Genomic DNA, 19,349 nt, shown 5'->3' on the forward strand with positions numbered 1-19,349 from the left:
CAGACAAAATAATAGTAATTTTAATCTAATGCGGATTGCTATCCAAACTCATATTGTTATGTGATTAAAAATTGTAAGTTTTTTTTTATATTCATTCATTGAAATTAGAGATATGCTTCACACATCACAGAAGCTAGCAACTTTCCAAAACGACCTACTTATTTATTTTACACAAACATTTAGTACATTATCTTATCACGCATAGTAAGCATTCAATAAGGCGTATTTTCAGCAAGTACTGTCGGGATCGCTGCATAATGCATCGAGTAGTATATTTAAATTTTGGGTCGAAGAACTTCCACCACTTTTCCTTACGGGCAACATGTTTTGACACAAAACATTAAATATCAACTGGGCATATCGCATAGTAATATTATGTTTTATACTCTAATATCAGTATACGAGTCATATTTCACAAAGTCGATTACACTTCACTCTAGTATCGGTACACAACCGCGCACCATCACTTCGCGCAAGCACTCGGGCGTACTGTACACACACACGTCCGCGTCAGTCAGTAGCAGCACACGAAGCACGTGGCGCGTCGCCGGCACTACACGGTGGTGTAGTGTGCGCGCCGCTAGGAGGGCTGGTAGTGCGTGACGAGCAGCTTGGTGGCCTTGGCGAGGTCGTAGGCGGCGGCGCGCACGCGGTCCAGCGCCGCGCGGCCCGCGCACGCCAGCGCCAGCTGCTCGCCCGCCGCGCGCAGCGACACGATCGTCTGCTGCAGCGCGCTGTCCGTTATTGTCTGCAACAAGTCCGTTACGATGAAAGGTATATCATATTTTGTCTGATGAAATGTTCGAATATTTTCCAAAAATTACAAGTCAGTTGATAAAAAAAATATAACTTGAAATATGGTATAGTCCGCGCCAAACTTCTGGACCGCTCTAAAGTTGTTGCGCGCACGTGTAATCAGAGAGTTAATGCGGTCGAACACAACTACAAGCAAGTTTAAGATAGTAGAACCCTTTGTGGTTCGACTCCGGCGGCACCACCGCCACAGCTATTTCTACCTAATAATAGCAGTGTTAGGCGCTGCTGTGTTCCGGTTTGAAGGGTGTGGTATGGGAGGCAACTTTTCCGAGGCCTAAAATCTTAGTCCTCAGGGGTAGCGGCGCATCTGTCGCCGACCTTAGGTGGGAATATCTAATCCTATCTGGGGTTGATTATGTGATGTCCATGGGCGGCAGTAACCACTTTCCATCAGGTGAACTGTATGCTCGTCTACTAGCTAGCTAGGCTAGCTAGGCTACTACTATATTATAAAAAAAAAAGTACTCCATAGCAACAATAAGAGCACACTAACGCAGCTATGTACTTGCAGGCGAGAGCGGGCAGCAGGCGGGTGCCGGGGGAGTCCCGATTTAATTTGCTATTGCGACGCGACTCATTTCTATATTTAGAGCAGTCTAGACCTTTGGCGCGGACTCCACCATATTGTCTTTTTCATTAAATATTCGAGTATCTTGCTAACATTTCATATCGATAAAATATTTAATAACACCCTTGCCTACTCTACATTTAGACAATACAAATATAATTTAACCCACTTTCATTCTTAATTGTAATAAAATTTATTGATTTTATTTATAAGGACCTTCCAGTATACATTAACAAGTTGATTATAGCTTAAATAAAATGTAGTATATAGTGGCTCGAGCAGAACAACACCTACCTGTGGAAACAACGCGAGCAGCGAGGTGACGGCCCTGCGTATGGCGTGCGCGCGGTCGGCCAGGCCGGGCTGCTGCAGGCGCGCGGCGGCCCACAGCTCCTGGATGGCGCGCGTCACGGCCTCCGCGCGCCGCTGCACCAGCTCGGGCGCCGGGCCCTGTCCCGGGGGCTCCTCGCCCGCGCCGCGAGCGCTCGCCTCCAGCGCGCCCTGCGTCAGCGACCTCTCCAGCCCGGGGAGGCTTGTCAGCTGGAGGTTGCCATTCAATTATTTATTAAGGTAACTACTAATTATTTTTTTTAATCTGTTATTAAACCAGTTATCCATTCGACACGGAATAGCTCGAATGTGTTGACGTAATTAATGGACATTGGGTGAGTGCTTAAAATTTTTGAAACATTGAAATAAGTTGATACAAACTTGTAAAAAAATAAAAAGGGCCAAAATAGACCAAAAATCAATATCACTATGTGATATAAGAAAACATTATTTGAAGAATTTCTATATATCACAACACTCCAAATCAAGTAACTTAAATCAATATATTTAATATTAAAACAAATTAAACCATTGATATGTTTTAATGGTGAAAATTATAATATTTTAATGAATTATGACACATCTAATCACGTTGCATAACAATAAGTATGTTACCATTCAGTAACATAATATCCTCATATTTTATTATCTATAATTATGTATTTTCTTTGAATATTTTTCCCAAGCTTAGTATGACACCCAACATCCATTTATTATTAGGTCAATGTTGATAATAAAGCGTAGCCAATAATTTTCATAACATGTTCCAGAATATTTTAAAAGGTTAATAATTTATTTCTACTCAAATAATTCATAGTTTAGATTTTTAGAATTACAGTTCCAATTATGGTCTAACACCTCTACTTGTCGAAAGTTAGTTCCTAAACCATAAATCAATAATATTACTTTTGAATGCTGAAATAGGAGATGCGTTCGAAATAGGAACAAATCCTGGTGTGATTTTAAAAAGTTTTCAAAACAATATTACCACTTGAAATCTGATAAAAATATTATGTTATTTGCTTTTTACAGTATTCCTACCAATTACCCCATCCCATCTCCTCTTTTAGCACGAAAACCGTCTAAGTCTACTTAATTAAAAATAAATTAGTTTAATTAATAAATTAGTACCTGGTGTTTAGTAACCTGCCAGTTATTCTTTGGTCCCTCCCTAGTCTCATACATACTGACCGGTCGCTGCGGGCCCTTCAGCGACTGCCTTACGTCCTCCTCCAGCGTCAGCTGTTCCGTCTCTAAGCTCCGGCCTCGCTCCGGAGGCTTCATGTCTAACACATTCGTGCTGTCGTTCATCGAGGCTTGTGACGTCATACTGTCGTCGTCAATGCTACTCGTCGTTTTCAATACACTATTCTCCTTCGTTAACTGTTCCACTATCGTTTGTAGGTTCTTCAACTGGTTCTTCAGCTCGGTGATGGTTGAATCCCTGTTGTCCAATTCCTTCTTCAAGTTTTCTATCTCGTCCTTTTTCTCTGGTACAGTAGCGTTGCTAGGCGACTGTGTCCGTCGTAATTCGGGGCTGGAGTGCTCGGGAAGTGACGGATTGTATGTGGAAGACACAGTTTCGCCCGCTCTAGGAACTATTGAAGTTATCTGTAGGGGACAAACATTATAGTTCCTATATTTCGGCTTCGTTCCATTTGAACACAAAACTATAGTTACTATTATGTGTTGTCACTAAGATACGAGATCCAAGACGACCATTAAATGTTACTGTGAAATTGTAAAGTTAATCGAAATTGTAAAATTAAAACAGATTAACTCTCAATACGAACTCACGTCTAAGTCAATAGGTGCCAGCGCTGCGTAGTCCTCGTCGGAGGCTACAGAGTCGTACAGCGGCTCGTCGTCGGACATCTGAGAGAGGTGCTTCAAGTGGCTCGCTGATAATAACGGGTTAAGCGGTCCGGCTAGGCCTGGAAAAATAGGGACTGATTAGTAAAATAAATATTACAGGTAATTCTTTTAATCATAGCAGAGTTGGCGAGTTACAGTCTTCGATTGTATAGTATCGCCGAACTTCTAGTCCGCTCTGAAACCTGTTGCGCACAGGTTTAACCAGGCAATCCGGTCCAACACAACTACAAGCATATACTCCATAGCACCCGTAAGGTCACTGTAACGCAGCTATGTACCCGCGGGCGAGAGCAGGCAGCGGAATGGTGCCGGGGGAGGGCCGCGCTGTCTTCGTCCCGCTAATATCTACAACTTGCTGTTGAGACGCCCTGGTCGGCGGTGGCGATGCCTACCCCTGGGGTGCAGCGCGGCGATGCGCTGGCGGCGCGTGGCGTCGAGCAGCACGTCGCGCAGCAGCGTGGCGAACTCGGGCGCCGACAGCCGCGCCAGCTTCTGCCGGCCCTGGTTGCGCGGCGCCGACAGCGCGGGGTTCACCGGCAGGAACGCCACGCCGCACCGCTCCAGCCCGCTGGCGCTCGTCTGCCATACTGCAAGGGTAAATAGCAACTGTCACCCGTGGATGTCTCTGATTTAACCTCAGATACTATCTAAGGTCAGCCACATATAAATGCATGGCTGCTCCCAAGAACTACGTTGAAATGCCTTATGTGTATCTCCCTTACCAAAACCATTAAAACAAAACACGACAGCATTAACATTGTTGTTATAAGGCAGAAGTGTGGCAGTAGTTCCTCTGAATTCCAATCAAGTAGAGTTTTCCTATCTTACTTACTGTTGAAAGTCATAAACATTTATACTTATTAACTTTTTCACTCTTACTCCATATAATTTAGAAGTTAGAATTGTCCCAGATTCTACCATAAATTATCTAGGCAAAAAATAAATTTAACAAAACATACTCGCTTCGGTCTCCCGGCGATCTATTTCATCATAGATGTCCATGACTAGTTCTTCAAACAGATGGTTAGGGAGCTGCAAAAAAAATCATTATATTTATTTACTTAAGAGTATATTATCAATGAGTGTGTGACTTTATGAAATAAATAAATATATGTGGTTTTCCTGGATGACAACAACAATAATATTAAATCTCTCTACTCATTCAACAAAATATTTACAGTATTAAATAATTAAACAGTGATGTGCCAAGAGAACAAAGGTAGTGGTATTTGTTCTTAGAATAAAACAGTGAGTTGCACAAAATCAACAACTAGATTCATAATGTATGACTATGACTCAAGTCTTATGTATATGAGGAAAAAACAATTGTTAGGTTTGGTAAAATTATTATTACGAATAATATCAATTTCAGAGCCCAATGCAGCTGTTTTGCTGTTCCGGGCAATAATAATAGTTGCCGCTCTTTAGGATAACAACTTATAAGTCATGAGAAGTGTCTAATATAAAGGTTTACACCAACCAGTGCAAAAAAGGTCCTCTAATCTCAAAAATTTAGAATTGTAACATATTGTATTACTCTGAGACAGATGGCTTAGATCAGACCCCAGTTTAATTATAATTAAGATTATAAGTTAAAGGTTTGATTGAAGCGTATTAGTTATGTATGTCTGTAGTTGTACCACTCCAACTCACCAGCTGCAGTTTCCCCCTCGCCGCCTTAGCGACGTCTGTCATCTCGTGTGCGTCGTGAACGCGCGGCACGATGTAGTGGCGGCCGGCGGCGTGGTCCGGCCGCTCGCCCGTCAGCGACTGGATCATGCGGTCCGTCGCCTCGTACACAAGCTCCACCAGCCGCGACGCCAGCTCCGTGTGACCGCCCGCCCTGGAATGTGGATGCTGGTGGTTATGGGTAAGAATAGACACGAAAGGAGATAGAGAAAAATAGATATAGCAAGAGTTTACAAATAAACAGATAGTGAATTGGATTAGATGAAAAAAGGAAAAGCAATCTTTTTTTTTATAATATAGGAGTAGCAGACGAGCATGCAGTCCACCTGATGGTAAGTGGCTACTGCCACCCATGGACATCTGTAATCAACTCCAGATAGGATTAGATATTCCTACCTGAGGTCGGCCGCAGATGCGCCGCTACTCCTGAGGACTAACCTGGAACACCTCAGAATAGTATGTCTCCCTTACCACACCCTTCAAACCAGAACACAGCAGCACTTAACAATGCTGTTATAAGGCAAAAATAGGTGTAGCGGTAGTGCCCCAGTGGCACTCGAACTCGGTCGAACTACAAAGGGTTCTACCACCTTCAAAATTTGCAATATTTAAAAAATTGCTGCCTCTTAAAACAATCAGGTCGGAGTAACTGCACATATGTTTAAAGTGTAACATATAAGTTACCTGGCACAATCCGCCGGTGTGTTATTGGTGCTGTCTCGTGCAGTGGGGTCTGCGCCCCACGCAACCAGTAACTCCGCTTGCGCCGGCTGCCCAGCGCGACATGCCACATGGAGACATGTACTACCCTTTTCCTAAAAGCATTATAAACAACTTTGTAATCAAAAGTTGTTTAATGCCTAATGACGTTTTACAGTAAAATCTTTTTAAATAAGAACAACGCATTTAAAACATATTTTTTACAATACAATAACACTTTGCAAACACACAACAATATATACCAAATATCGATATCTTAATTTGCAAGTCAGCCAACTCCACTTTTTTCAAAATGTTTTTTTTTATTTATTTTGATGAATGACATTGAACGAAATCAAATTAAATAAAAAAAACATTTTGAAAAAAAGTGGAGTTGGCTGATTTGCGAATTAAGGTATTGATATATTGAAAATGAAAACTTATGTAGATTACACAACTAATATGTATGTAACAATTAGACAAATTGATTGCTTTCATAATCCACTGGGATTATGAAAGCATATTTTTTAATAACTATGACATAATACATAATAATGACAAGTAGTTTGGTTTGGTTTAATTTCAAGGATAATAACAATTTAACAGTATGTTTTAATAGAAACATGTACTTGTTAAATCCTTATCATTTCCAATATATTAATATGCCAAGTAAAGTAGAATTTGGTGTTATTCAGGTGCATCTGATTATTTAAGTAGTTTATCTGTTTGCCCCCAAATGGTAGAGTCATGTTATTATGCTGATAAGGATATTAGATTATTCGTGGTGATAGTGCTATAGCTTTCGTTACATTTTTGTAACTACCAAGTATTATACAAATAAAATAATATCAGTGAAATAATTATTTTTATACTTTGGTACACAATTTTTATTTTATTGGATTTTTTTAAATGATAGTTAGTATAATGTTTTAGTTCCGAACCATGAGAATGAAAATTCACGGTTTTCCAAAATTATTTGAGATAATACAGTTAATTAAATTATGTATTTTAGGACATAAATTATTATAAATGATATATACTTAATAGTAATTTTACCTGATTATAATAATTAGGATCAGCACCCTGTGCCAACAGCCTCATGGCGGTGTCTAGGGAGGAGCTCCTCACAGCACTGTGTAGCTGTCGGCCCAACTCACTCGGGGGCTCGTCTCTCCGAGCTCGGAGGACATACGCCAGGCGGAGGTGCTTGGCCAGAATGAACTCTGATTTTATTGGGCTATAAATAGACAATTTAAGTTTGCAATAAGAATTTCGTATTCCTCTTTTGTTACTTACAATTATTGGTAATTATCGCTGTATATTATAATTAACACTTGTAATATGACTGTACATTATTTTGGTGGGATTATGGGAAAAAAATCTCTTTTAATTTACATAAGGATAACCTTTTCTTATTCTTCCTTGTTTATTAATTGTAAATAGTAAACAGATAAGTCCACCAAAAAGATTTAATCTTAAATTAATTTAATTTTCTTACTGAAGCGGGTCTTTTGGCTGCGGTTTCTTCCTCAAGTGCTTTGGTGCTGAGGTGTCGAGTAATGAATGTTCCCAAATGCTATTCACATTCTGTGCTGTGAGAGCCTGCACCATCTGCACCAGACATACACCATTATTTACATCATAATGTGCCACTTGCCAGAGTAAATTGTGCTCTGTGTACATACCGCCAAAAGCGAGGGCGGCCAGGAACCTTGCCGCAAAGACTTCACGTGAGATATGTGTCGTCCCATACTCCTGTGAACGCTACAGCACTCGGCACATAGCAAGAGCCCGCGGTTTATAGACGCCCACGACGGATCTAGACCAACAAAACAACATCACGGTCATTTACTAATTAGCACCGGAACAATTAAGAGCAATAAAAGGAGCTGTAACATCATCTGACCCGATGCCCCGCAATCCGAGCAAACATCCACCGACGACCGATGCTTGGACCGCGATATCATCATCTTCATATAATTTATCGAAGACTACACTCTAAAAACAGTTACAGCTGCACCACGACATAAATACTAAACTAGTTTTATGGGCATAACTAGCTTCGATACAAAAATAAAACATTTTATGAACTGTCAATCAACTTTTTTTTTCAAATTATCTTGAAGGTAAAGAGTATAAATAATGTTCCTATTCATAAAACTACTATACTGTCCACAGATTAAAATAAAAATATACATGGTGTGGAAATCCTATTTATTTTAATTTATTGATTGAGATGGTAGCTAAATAAATATCATTACAATAAATTTTGATATGTTTTCGATTTATCATTCTTGAAAAAATATTTTTCCGACGAGTAAAATGTTATGCTGTAACCAGAGTTGGCTACGTTTGTCAAACTAAATAATGTGTACGAGCTATATTCGTGAATATTAACATTGTACATTAGATGAGTGCAAGTATATTTTTGACGTACCACATATACTTTTTGACTATTATTCATGTTCCAATTGTGTGTTAATCGAATATCAAATGAGGTAATATTAGATAATACGCATGTCTGGTTTCGCAATTATGAGTATAGTCTGTAATATTACGAATTATTTATAGTCTGTCCAACAAATACGTACACGTCACGGCAGTCATTTTTGGCTTTCATTGATTTATTGAACACCGCAAAACGAAAACTGTGTTGGTTATAAAGTTAAAAATCATGAAGATCCTATTCTTTTTAGGACTATTAGGATGTTATTCATTAGCATCAGCTGTCCAGGATACCTTAGTATTAGTGGATAATCTTAATATAAGGGAAACTCATTCACAATTCTTTAAATCTTTGCAAGGTAAGATGACTGCGTGTCTAACGCCGGTTACTTTCAATATATTCACGAATATTTCTACTACCAGACGTTTATATCTCAATATTCTCAATGTATGATAAATATAATCAAGAATTAACTCTTTAATTCTATTAAATACTATAGTATGTTATATTAAACCTAAATACATTGTCGTAGAGCGCGGCTACACTCTTACATTCAAGTTAGCGGACGATGCGAACTTGGTATTGTCCAAGTATGGCGAGTATTTGTACAAGAACTTGATCGTGTTCGCGCCGTCGGTGGTGGAGTTCGGCGGGCAGATCGACACTGAAGCGATCACAAGATTCATTGACGATGGAGGCAACGTCCTCATGGCCGGTAACGCCGCCGCTGGTGATGTTTATAGAGAAATCGCGTCTGAATGTGGCTTTGAGGTAAATAAAAACCGTTAATAGAGCATATTTGGTATGTATAAGTTTTATGGTTTCGTAGCTTAAAGGTAAAAATGGAACTACACTAAGCGTCCACTGTCTGGCCGTCTGCCACTGAGCTCTGTCTCTTGAACCGTAGTAGATAGATACTTAAAACTTTCAAAGGTAGTATTAAAGGTGTTATAGGTGGAGGGTTTGGAATAAACCAAATCTTAAGGATTAGATTAGAATCATTATAACTCTAGGTGCATTTATATTCTAGCTTTTTATTTCATCACATATAATAAAAAAAAACATTTAAAATATTCAATTTATGAACTATATAATTTCATAACATCATATTAGTATACTTAACATATAAATTACTTAACACAAATACTCTTAGCTCTTTAGCAAATGATTAACAATACATGTCGGCTTAGAGAATGAAAACTAAACTTAATCCCTATCTTCCTCATTTCAGATGGATGAAGAGTCAGCAGCAGTAATTGACCACTTCAACTATGACAACCTGGATGATGGTGACCACACCAGAATCGTTGTGTCGTCTAAGAATCTCATTGATGCTCCTACCATTGTGGGCTCCATGAACACCAAGCCTCTCCTGTTTGAAGGCACTGGACTCATACTAGATAAAGACAACACATTGGTCCTACCTATTCTTACAGCTGATAGTACAGCATACAGCTACAATCCTAAGAGTCAGGTAATTTAAATGAGTTTTAAATTTTAATTAATAAAGACAATTTTTGATGAACATATGTACATAATAGCTTTAATGTAAGAACTGATGGACAGAATATTAGCTTCCTATGCCCCTAGTGGCTTAAGTGGAGGGGGCGGAAAGGGGGGACCACCCCGGGCCCCCGTACCTGGGGGGCCTCCAAACACAATTGCTAAAAAAGAAGGTCATCAGCACCAAACAATCTATGAAATGTGTATAAGTCGGCGGAAAGGGGTCCGCCCTGGTTCTGGCGACCATAGTCGGCCACTATCCTTTGCTATGAAGCTATAATAGTTGTTTGACTCATTATGTACAAAAAATATATTATTATAAGAGAAATTGTGTACAAAATTATTTATCTATTCTGTCAACATATAAACAAAGGCTATATCGTAACCAGATATATATTTTTTATAATTAATTTATCAATTATTAATCAAGACTTATGAAATAATGTTTCAAATTGCAGAGGACTGATGTGCTGGAGATAACATTGAAACAAATATTTAGCATGTATTATTTTGTAACCCCAACAGGTGAAGGAATACCCGCATGCTGTGGGTCGCAAGACAGTCCTGATTGCTGCTCTGCAGGCCAGGAATAATGCCCGCATCATCTTCAGTGGCTCATTGTTCTTCTTCTCCGATGAGGCTTTCAATTCTCCTGTTGCTAAAGTACATGTAAGTTGATAATTCCTGACAATTATGTAGTGATTATTTGGCTTAGTATTATTCAACTCAAATACATAGCACATATGCTTGTTTTATCAAGTTGTCACTGGAAAGGCAAAAAAGTTGGTTGAAGGTGGTAGAGCCCTCTGTGGTTTGACTCCAGCGCCACCACCACCACCACACCTATTTACTTTAATAACAGCAGTGTTAGGTGCTGCTGTGTTACGTTTTGTAGGGTGTGGGAGAACGGGAGAAAGGGGGTTGTTAAGGAAGACATACTTTTCCGAGGCGGTCCAGCTTAGTCCTCAGGGGTAGTGGCGTATCTGTGGCCGACCTCAAGTAGGAATATCTAATCCTATCTGGGATCTATTACAGATGTCCATGGGCGGCAGTAACCACTTACCATCAGGTGGAATGCATGCTTGACTGCCACACCAAATAGTATAAAAAGAAAGATAAGTGTTAGCCTATTAGCCTATCCAGTGATGATAGTGTCATCTACTACATATTTGCAGATCTTATCTTGACCAGATAAGCACATATTGTGCAAAGTAAATTACAGAGTTTTGTTAATTATATTAATTTGTATATATATTAATCAGATGTACAAAGTCATCACAAAAGATACTGTCAAATTGCTGTTAAGGACCATTAAATATGTGGTAACATAATTCCCAGGGTGATAAACTGAAATCCGATGCATCAGGCAACAAGGCATTAGCGGTGCACCTGAGCCAGTGGGCGTTTGGAGAGCGCGGGCGTCTGCGCGTGCGCCGCGTGCAGCACCACCGCGAGGGCGACACTGTACCCTCCAACACATATACCATATGTGACACTGTTGTAAGTATTCACCGTAGATAAGTATAAATATCTAACCACCCTGTGATTAAAGGAAGCCATTAAATGGCTTAAACGGCTGACAGTTCTGTCTTTCCTGAAACTTTGCTGGTTGTAAACTTCACTTTATATACCTCTATCACATTTATTCACTTCAATGATCAAATACTACTTATAATTTGTTAACATTCTACTTTCATCTGTTTTTTAGACAGGCCAAAAAGTTTGTTTAATTTGCTTGATATCTGCTATTTCTACATGTACATTTAGGTCAACTTTAAGTATTTATTTCAAAGTAGAGCCACATTAACTACTTTTTGAAAGTCAATTAGCTACATTGCATTATAATGAATTGAATTACTAACAATTAATAATAATATTATTATCAATTTTACAATAGTTGGCTTTGGTATTTTTTCAGCCATTTGCATATGTTCACTGCAGCTATATAAACAAACAGTATGTGAATCATTATGCAGTCACTATTTATTACATAAAATAAAAATACTACACAATCTACATTATTCTAACACCAGGTCTACCGCATCGAGATCGAGGAGCTGAAGAACGGCAATTGGCAACCTTTCGACGCGAACGACGTCCAACTGGAGTTCGTGCGCATCGACCCCTTCATTCGCACCACGCTGCAGCGGCGACCCAACGGCGTGTACGAGGCCGTGTTCAAAGTGCCCGACGTATGGGGCGTCTACCAGTTCAAGGTGGACTATGATAGGGTCGGGTACACCAGGCTGTATCATTCCACACAGGTAATCTTTATAATTATGTCTGTAGATTTAATTTAGGTAAGGTGGTTATAAGTTTTGATTGGATGTATAAAAAGTATTTTTATCAATCTATTGGGCCGTAAAGTTCACTACCAAACATAGCCCTCTTGAGAAAGGGAGTAGTCAAGTATTTTTAACTTTTTAATTTGTAATTGTTCTTATTTAAGTTAATGTTACATGCTAAAAAAAACGTCTAAGAAATCATTTTAAATGTTTGAATCCAACTTAAAAGTAATAATATTGTTTTGCAGGTATCAGTGCGTCCACTTCAACATACGCAATACGAACGCTTCATCCCAAGTGCGTACCCGTATTACGTGAGCGCCTTCTCTATGATGATCGGCGTGTTCCTGTTCTCATTCGTCTTCCTCTACTACAAGGAAGAAACGCCTAAAACTAAGGCGGAATAATATTATCTCGTGTTTAGAACAAAAACACCGTAGTTTTAAATCACCTTTTATTAAAATGCCTGTTCAGGCAGTTTGTTGTCAGGGAATATTATGTGGAGTATATGTGGAAGTTTATTGTTTGTATGAATTATGCTGAAAATAAATTAATTCCAATTTTCAACATTTTGTTTTATTTCATTGTCGTGAACTTTTCCCTCTACATTATAAATATTGTACTATTAAAACTTAAGCGTTCTGAAATCTTTGCCATTGAACAAACTATATACACTGTAATATGACTATAATAGAAAAAGAGTCTATTAAAATAGTGGTCAACTTATCCTAAGAATAGAGCATGTTATGGATATTTTTTCATTCTTTATATCATTTTGTTTGTTCAACAACATTAATAAGAGTAACAACTACACCAAAAATTTGTATAAGATATACGAGTTATATTATCGATTTTATTTTAATCATTTGCAATAATATAAAGCTAATAAACATTTTAAATAATCAAAATTTAATTTGAAAAAAAAAAGATAATGATTCATGTTTTGTGTCGTGAACGCACCTTCAATTTTAACTGACAAACTCATCTCGAACGCAACGGTTTTGAATGGCAGAAAAAAAATGGCATGCATGTCATTTGGGGCCTTGATATTTTAGGAAAAATGTTTTAATTTATACGTTTTATACAACGGAAACTAGCGAATAAATGTTTTTATATGATATAGTGCCAAACTAGTGCTCAAGTTTTGTATTAGGTTTATAACAGTGGTACTATTTAATGTGATTCGTGTAGGCAGTGCTTTGGTGTTTTAGTAACTCTCAAATTTCGCTAATTCCGAATGTTTCACGGACATTTCGATCGCAATCAGTGAAAAAGTGTATCGGTGACAATAATTGTGACAAAAATCGAGGCGGTGGCCGTCGTAGTGATGTGTTTACATCTGTAAACTGTCCCCGTGAGTATGATGTCATTGTAGTGACTGCCATTAAAAATATGTTGGCTTTGTGCCCACCCAGCCTCTGTTTTCCTGCTAGTATTATAATTCTAACACGGTTTTGTGAAAACAACCACGCGGAAAGGTGCAGCGAACCCTCTAGGTTATAGGTGATTTGTTCCAAATAAATATGCTAATGAGGCTTACATTCTGATCTCGGCGAGCCGTAGGACACAAGCTCGGTGTTATTAGGCGCCTAGTGTCCAAGTTTCTGTCCTGAGTGTTGTTTCTGTGATGTACAAGTGAATGCAATGTGCTTATCTTGACCTCAAACTTTCAAGTTTGCCGCTAACCAATTGACTGGACATGTGTACAATTTGTAAGTTTCAATCCAAGTACTATAAGTTATGCATCTCTTTACTGCACTGCTCAATAAAGTTAATTGAATTTGTTATCAAACTGAAGCAGTCTAAGGGTCTATAATATTTTAGTTTTACAAAATCTTTATTGTATCACTACATGTAATAATTGTTTATATCATTTTTTATTGTTTCATTTCATTTCATTTCATTGTTTTCTACTGTTTTATTCTTTCTAAAATGAATCTACAATATTAATAAATACCCAAAGACTTCATCTGTATATGCCACATTTGCAGTACACTGTGTATTCTAAATTTACATGGATATTTGCAAAGAAATGCTTGATTAAATTCATAAATTAAATCATAATATTATTCAAGTGTAAAATGTAATATTACAATCCTCATTTTCCTTGACCTATATTGTTGCAGTGCTATATTTAAATAGCGAATATAAAATATGAATCAGACTGGTGTGCCAGCAGGAGACTGCGGTAAACATGTCAGATTAAACTGATTGAGGAAATTACATTATTGTATCTACCAAAAACATAAAATGGAAATATGTGGCTATTGTGTCATATACATCATAATTAATATTACTCAAACATACTTCTGTGTAGCATACATTTGTCCTCATTTTCGGACATTTATTTCCATAAAATTAAAAAGGGAAAATACTTAAATTAATAGTTCAATAGATGTGATAGCAGATGTTTCATATCTTCGACAAAAGTATAAAGAACTTTCAGGCAGGCAAGTAAGCCATTAATATGTTTCATTTATAAATAGTTATTTTGAATTCCTATATCATTAACATATATCAATTCTAATAACATAATGAAGATGTCTGTAATACATAAAATGTCAATTTTGTATTTTTTTGTACAAATATATATGTATAAATAAACCCCTACACATGGCTGACCTTTAAACCAACAGCACTAAATGTATTGTGCACTGCATTGGCTGATAACCTTGTTACATGTGGAGTACTGATAAGGTATGAGGTAAACAAACATGCCAGATAAGCTAATTTAAACTAAAGTACCTCTTAAAAATACATTACTCGCTATTTAGTTGGGAACAGATATTGAAAGTATGTAGGTCAAAGTGACTTTTATGTAAATATAGTTAGAAAACAATGGGATGCCTCTTATATAATAATTTGCAGGGCTGGCCTTGCCACCTGGGCGGTCCTGAGGAGTTATTCACCTACACTCTAGTATCTATTTATTATAATTGTAGCTTTACACAGGAGGAGAGCTGTCTTAAGATTAATTTTAGATTTCTTGCATTGTCCCTCACCTTGTAAACCCAGTACTGATTATACTTGAATCAGGTGCAAACTGTATAATACATACTTATATGTATGTATATATACAACATCTTATAACTTACCATCTGTTGTCTACTAAAGACCTAAGAATGGTAAAGTAATGGTGGGATTGTGATAAATTTATGCATAATATGTTGAGTATATTAAGGGCATAGTCACTTAAGACTATGGGAATGTAATATGCTTAAAACTATCCCCATGTAGTTTTATTTGATAACAATCATCAGTGATTTGGTATAACCTGAGGTTTTTACTCTATATCTTTAGCATCAATTTGCTTATATAATAAATTATTCAGAATGCATGGATTTATTAAGAGTATTATAGGCATAATTGTGCAAGGTAGGATGTCTTTAAAGTATAAGAATTGATGATAACTTAAGTTAATTTAATGTCAATCTTTATTCTCATAGAAGTGACGTGTTAGTCTTATTTGAGAATAAATTCTTAAACCTAAACCTATTTCTTACAGAGTGAGCAGCGACAGAGAAGATGGATCCGTCGCGGCGGCAGCGCACCCAAACCAAGGCCACCGCGGAGGAGCAGGCTCTCGACCAGATTGCTAGAGAGGTATCTGCACTACTCTGTTCTAGTCTTGATTGCATAGAACTCCTTATTAGTTTTAATGCACATCCTGGTAGAAAATGCTATTTAGCATTAAGTCTATTGTAGCACATTTTTTTTAATATGTTCAATAAAGATTAAATATATAAATAAATATTAAACTCGCAACATTCAATGGTCCAGCAACACAAGCTGCAGTTGCAGTGTATTTAAGAAACAACATTGTGATGATAACAAAAAAAATTCTGGTGGTTATTTTTTGAGTGGAGTGAGTGTAGTGGTTTGAAAATTCATATAGGTTTTATTTATGTTTTGTGTCTTTGTGTGGGTGGCCCCAAAACTGAATTAGTTTCGGCTCCTGTGATCAAAATATTCATAGTAATAGTAGCTTATCTGAATTCTAAATTTATATACAGGCACTCCTGGACTTGTAAATATGTCTCGACTAATCTCGTAGCGTATTTCGAGAACCTAAGATGCATAAGTACGGGGACTGCCTGTAAAATATATTTCATTGTAGAGAATTGCCTAATTATTACGTAATTATTACATGTACAGTACAGTACGTATTATACACTAAATTTGCACTGTATAATGGAAGTAAAATTGTGTAACGTGTCCAACTCTTACAAATATTTTGGTTGGCTTATATCATTGATATAATGATATCGTAAATTAACATTATTATGAAATAATCAATAAGTTTTTAAGTGAATTTTCTGTTACGAAAGACTTTTACCTCACCTTTTTTATACAATTCCTTATAAACAAAACACTGAGTGACAGTAAATATCCTTAGTACGAAAGCAATACGAACTATATCAGGCGTAGGGAGCTCACCTGTAGTCGCCGACGTCCAGAATGCACTATGACAGTCCGTCGTCGCAACGCTTGATATTTCGTCCCACAGTGCTCAGAAATCACTAAGATAAGCGACAAGTAAGGCTCATTAGGAGATCCTTGATATTTAAGAAATGGTGATGAAAGTTGTTAGATGTGTAAGACTTATTAAAAAATGTAAGTAGCGGTTGAAAAAAATGTACAGCTATACGGTTTTAATTCTCTGATTGTGTGTGAATGGACAAATCTAATAAGTATATGGAATAAAGATATGGTTCATGGATTTTAATAAAAACCAAAAATATGTAAACCATTAAGATTTTTTTTCTGTTCCCAGTAACTGTTTTCTGATTACGTCATGTACTCGTACGCCCAGTTGAAAATTTATCGTGTACATTATTATATTTACTACGTGTCTTACAATGGGGAAATCGTATATTATCCTAATCATAAATATTTTTTCGCAAGTTCGTTTCCTACGGCCCTAACACAAGGCAAGAATTAATTATGTATTTTTATGCAATTGCGCTACAGGCTACTTTTAACTTATTATCAGGTGAGATCGAGTAAAACCTATTTACCGCGAATATAATAAAGAATCAGCAATAATGAAATGAGATGTCATATTGATAATGAGGTTTTGATCAAAAATTTAACGTGACGACGGCTACGTGCCTTCGTATAATGAAATTTCTGGTCTTGGATCTCTATTGTAAAGAAATATATTTACGTTTTATGCTTGTAATTTTCATGTTCATTATTCAATTTATTATTATTCGTAAGGAATATAATGTTGGGAACTAAAATGTTAACTCATCTAAGTCACTTCTTACATAATTTAATTTAGTTCTTTTCACTTAAATGTTGAATATTTATCAATAAGAAAGTTTGGATTATATGGACATTTTGTTGCCAGCAGTCTTAGTTATTTATATGGGCTTCATTAAGTAGCAAACAAGCGTACATACCTACTCATCTTATCTTATTAGAGTTGCGGCTACCTTACATTGACTTTTACATCTTCAAATTAGCGAAAGTCCTACGTGAACGCTGATCATATTAAGTGTCTTGCACAAATAGGTGACCAGCTTGACTCTGATATCAAACCCCAAATAATTATAAGTTCAAACTTTTTAAATCATTAATAATGCTCCAAAGCCACTAGTAGTTATGTTCACGTAATTGGAAACAAATGTTTGAGAAGTAGCGCAAGTGAAATTATTCTAGTTTTTATCTGAGATCTGACTAACGCACCACTGTGCAATGCACCTGTTAATAGACTCTATGAAATAAGAGCGGATAAAAATAAACTTCCGCGTGCAAACACCTTCGTTGACAAGTCGCCGGTGTGAGTTTAATGCTCTCCTTAAACCGTACTTTGAGTAATAAACTATTAATCCACAATAATACAGTAGGTATTGTTTTTTTTAATTCTATATTAACTGCAACTTTTACGATTTCTCAGATCCACACAAAACGTACGTAGGACTGAAATAAGCAAACAAGTCGACTAGTAAAACTACCGTTCAGTCAGTTGAAATTGCAATAAATTATAAGTTTAGCTTTACAGGGAAAAACATACAAAATTAGAACGAGATATAAATAAATTAAGATAACTGTGACGGGGAATCCTGTTGGATGCATTTATCACTGTCCGCTTGACGCAGCTACTATGGTATCCAATTCTAAACTTCTATTGCACAAAATAATATGTGGTAAAAGATGTGCCGGTTTTATACTTTCATGTCTTAAAAGGAAACAAACACACCAAAATTTGAAAAAAAAATAAACGGATAAAAGAGAGTATAAAAGTATCGAAAAGAAATATATCATTATTATTTAGCAAATAGGTGCCATAGCTATTAATTCGCAGACACTAAAACATTCAACTTTGGTGCAAAGCCATTATGTTTCAAATGATTTTCCTCATAGCTACTATTATTAAACTAACGTTCTTTGATATAAGCATTTATTCGTCGAAACGTTAACTATTAGTTAACAGCCCATTATGGTTAATAGATTAAAAATAATTGGTGAAGTGCGAGTTGATCTCGCGCATGTAGGGAAACCCTACACGAATCAACTCGAATTTATTAATTTTCTTAAGTACCGCGAATTTATTAATATTCTTAATATATTTGTATTTGTTAGTATAGCGGTAATTAAAATAAACACTCAGTTAAAAATGGTGTTATCTATAGCGGTTCTAGCGTTAGAGACTTGTGACAGACGGACTGACGGCGGAGGTTTATTAATAAGGTCCCGTTTTTATAAGGACCCAGGACGGAACCCTGAATACTGCTTGTTAGAATGTATTGCCTTAATGATCCGGCTGATTTCTAATTGATAAATGTACTTGTCTTCCTGTGCGTTCATAGCTCCGACAGAAATGACGTGAATCTTCGTCCCAACCCTTAGCTATGCCGGTCTATTTACGCGCAGAACGTGAGCTCGAACAGAAGGCATCTGAAATAGCTGCGACGTTTGTTCTTCGGAGATATTAGGATTAAGGCCTTTTCAAGAGTTGGTTTTATTTTAATGATTAAACTAAATTGGTCGCCTGAATTATGCACAGCTTCTTGATGAACGAAGTGCCTTGCGGAATGCTTCTGCTGTTATGATTGTATGTCTAAAACTAAAAAGACCTCAAAATGTCTCAAATTAAAGAATTACGAAATTTGTCCTCTTGCTGGAAGTCCTA

General features: G+C 37.1%; 2 protein-coding genes across 3 annotated transcripts in view; one reads left to right on the top strand and one right to left on the bottom strand.

The window, feature by feature from the left end:
* Positions 1–494: 494 nt before the first annotated feature.
* Positions 495–8,073, bottom strand: Git (ARF GTPase-activating protein GIT1). Of its 2 annotated transcripts, none has more exons than XM_073087917.1 (12): positions 7,884–8,073; positions 7,663–7,796; positions 7,476–7,588; positions 7,034–7,214; positions 5,963–6,093; positions 5,243–5,432; positions 4,549–4,621; positions 3,982–4,176; positions 3,512–3,648; positions 2,906–3,325; positions 1,679–1,924; positions 495–748 (listed from the first exon to the last, which is right to left on the bottom strand). In XM_073087917.1, exons 1-12 carry the CDS (start codon positions 7,951–7,953, stop codon positions 581–583), a joined length of 2,058 nt encoding a protein of 685 aa, XP_072944018.1. In that variant the 5' UTR covers positions 7,954–8,073; the 3' UTR covers positions 495–580. The 2 variants fall into 2 exon arrangements, with proteins under 2 accessions (XP_072944018.1, XP_072944017.1); XM_073087916.1 differs by having other exon boundaries at positions 2,846–3,325.
* A 492-nt stretch (positions 8,074–8,565) lies between these two features.
* The window catches only part of LOC140753270 (dolichyl-diphosphooligosaccharide--protein glycosyltransferase 48 kDa subunit), a 45,238-nt gene continuing 34,454 nt past the window's right edge, over positions 8,566–19,349 (top strand). The window contains 8 exon segments of the mRNA XM_073087756.1: positions 8,566–8,781; positions 8,956–9,194; positions 9,655–9,897; positions 10,452–10,595; positions 11,265–11,426; positions 11,960–12,190; positions 12,460–12,627; positions 15,734–15,814. Of these exon segments, the coding sequence (XP_072943857.1) occupies positions 8,652–8,781; positions 8,956–9,194; positions 9,655–9,897; positions 10,452–10,595; positions 11,265–11,426; positions 11,960–12,190; positions 12,460–12,627; positions 15,734–15,814 (1,398 nt within the window). The 5' untranslated portion in view covers positions 8,566–8,651.

This window comes from Epargyreus clarus, unplaced genomic scaffold (assembly GCF_041222505.1).
Source record: "Epargyreus clarus isolate Ecla_fem2 unplaced genomic scaffold, WU_Ecla_fem_2.2 ptg000026l, whole genome shotgun sequence".
In the NCBI taxonomy this organism is placed as follows: Eukaryota; Metazoa; Arthropoda; class Insecta; order Lepidoptera; family Hesperiidae; genus Epargyreus; species Epargyreus clarus.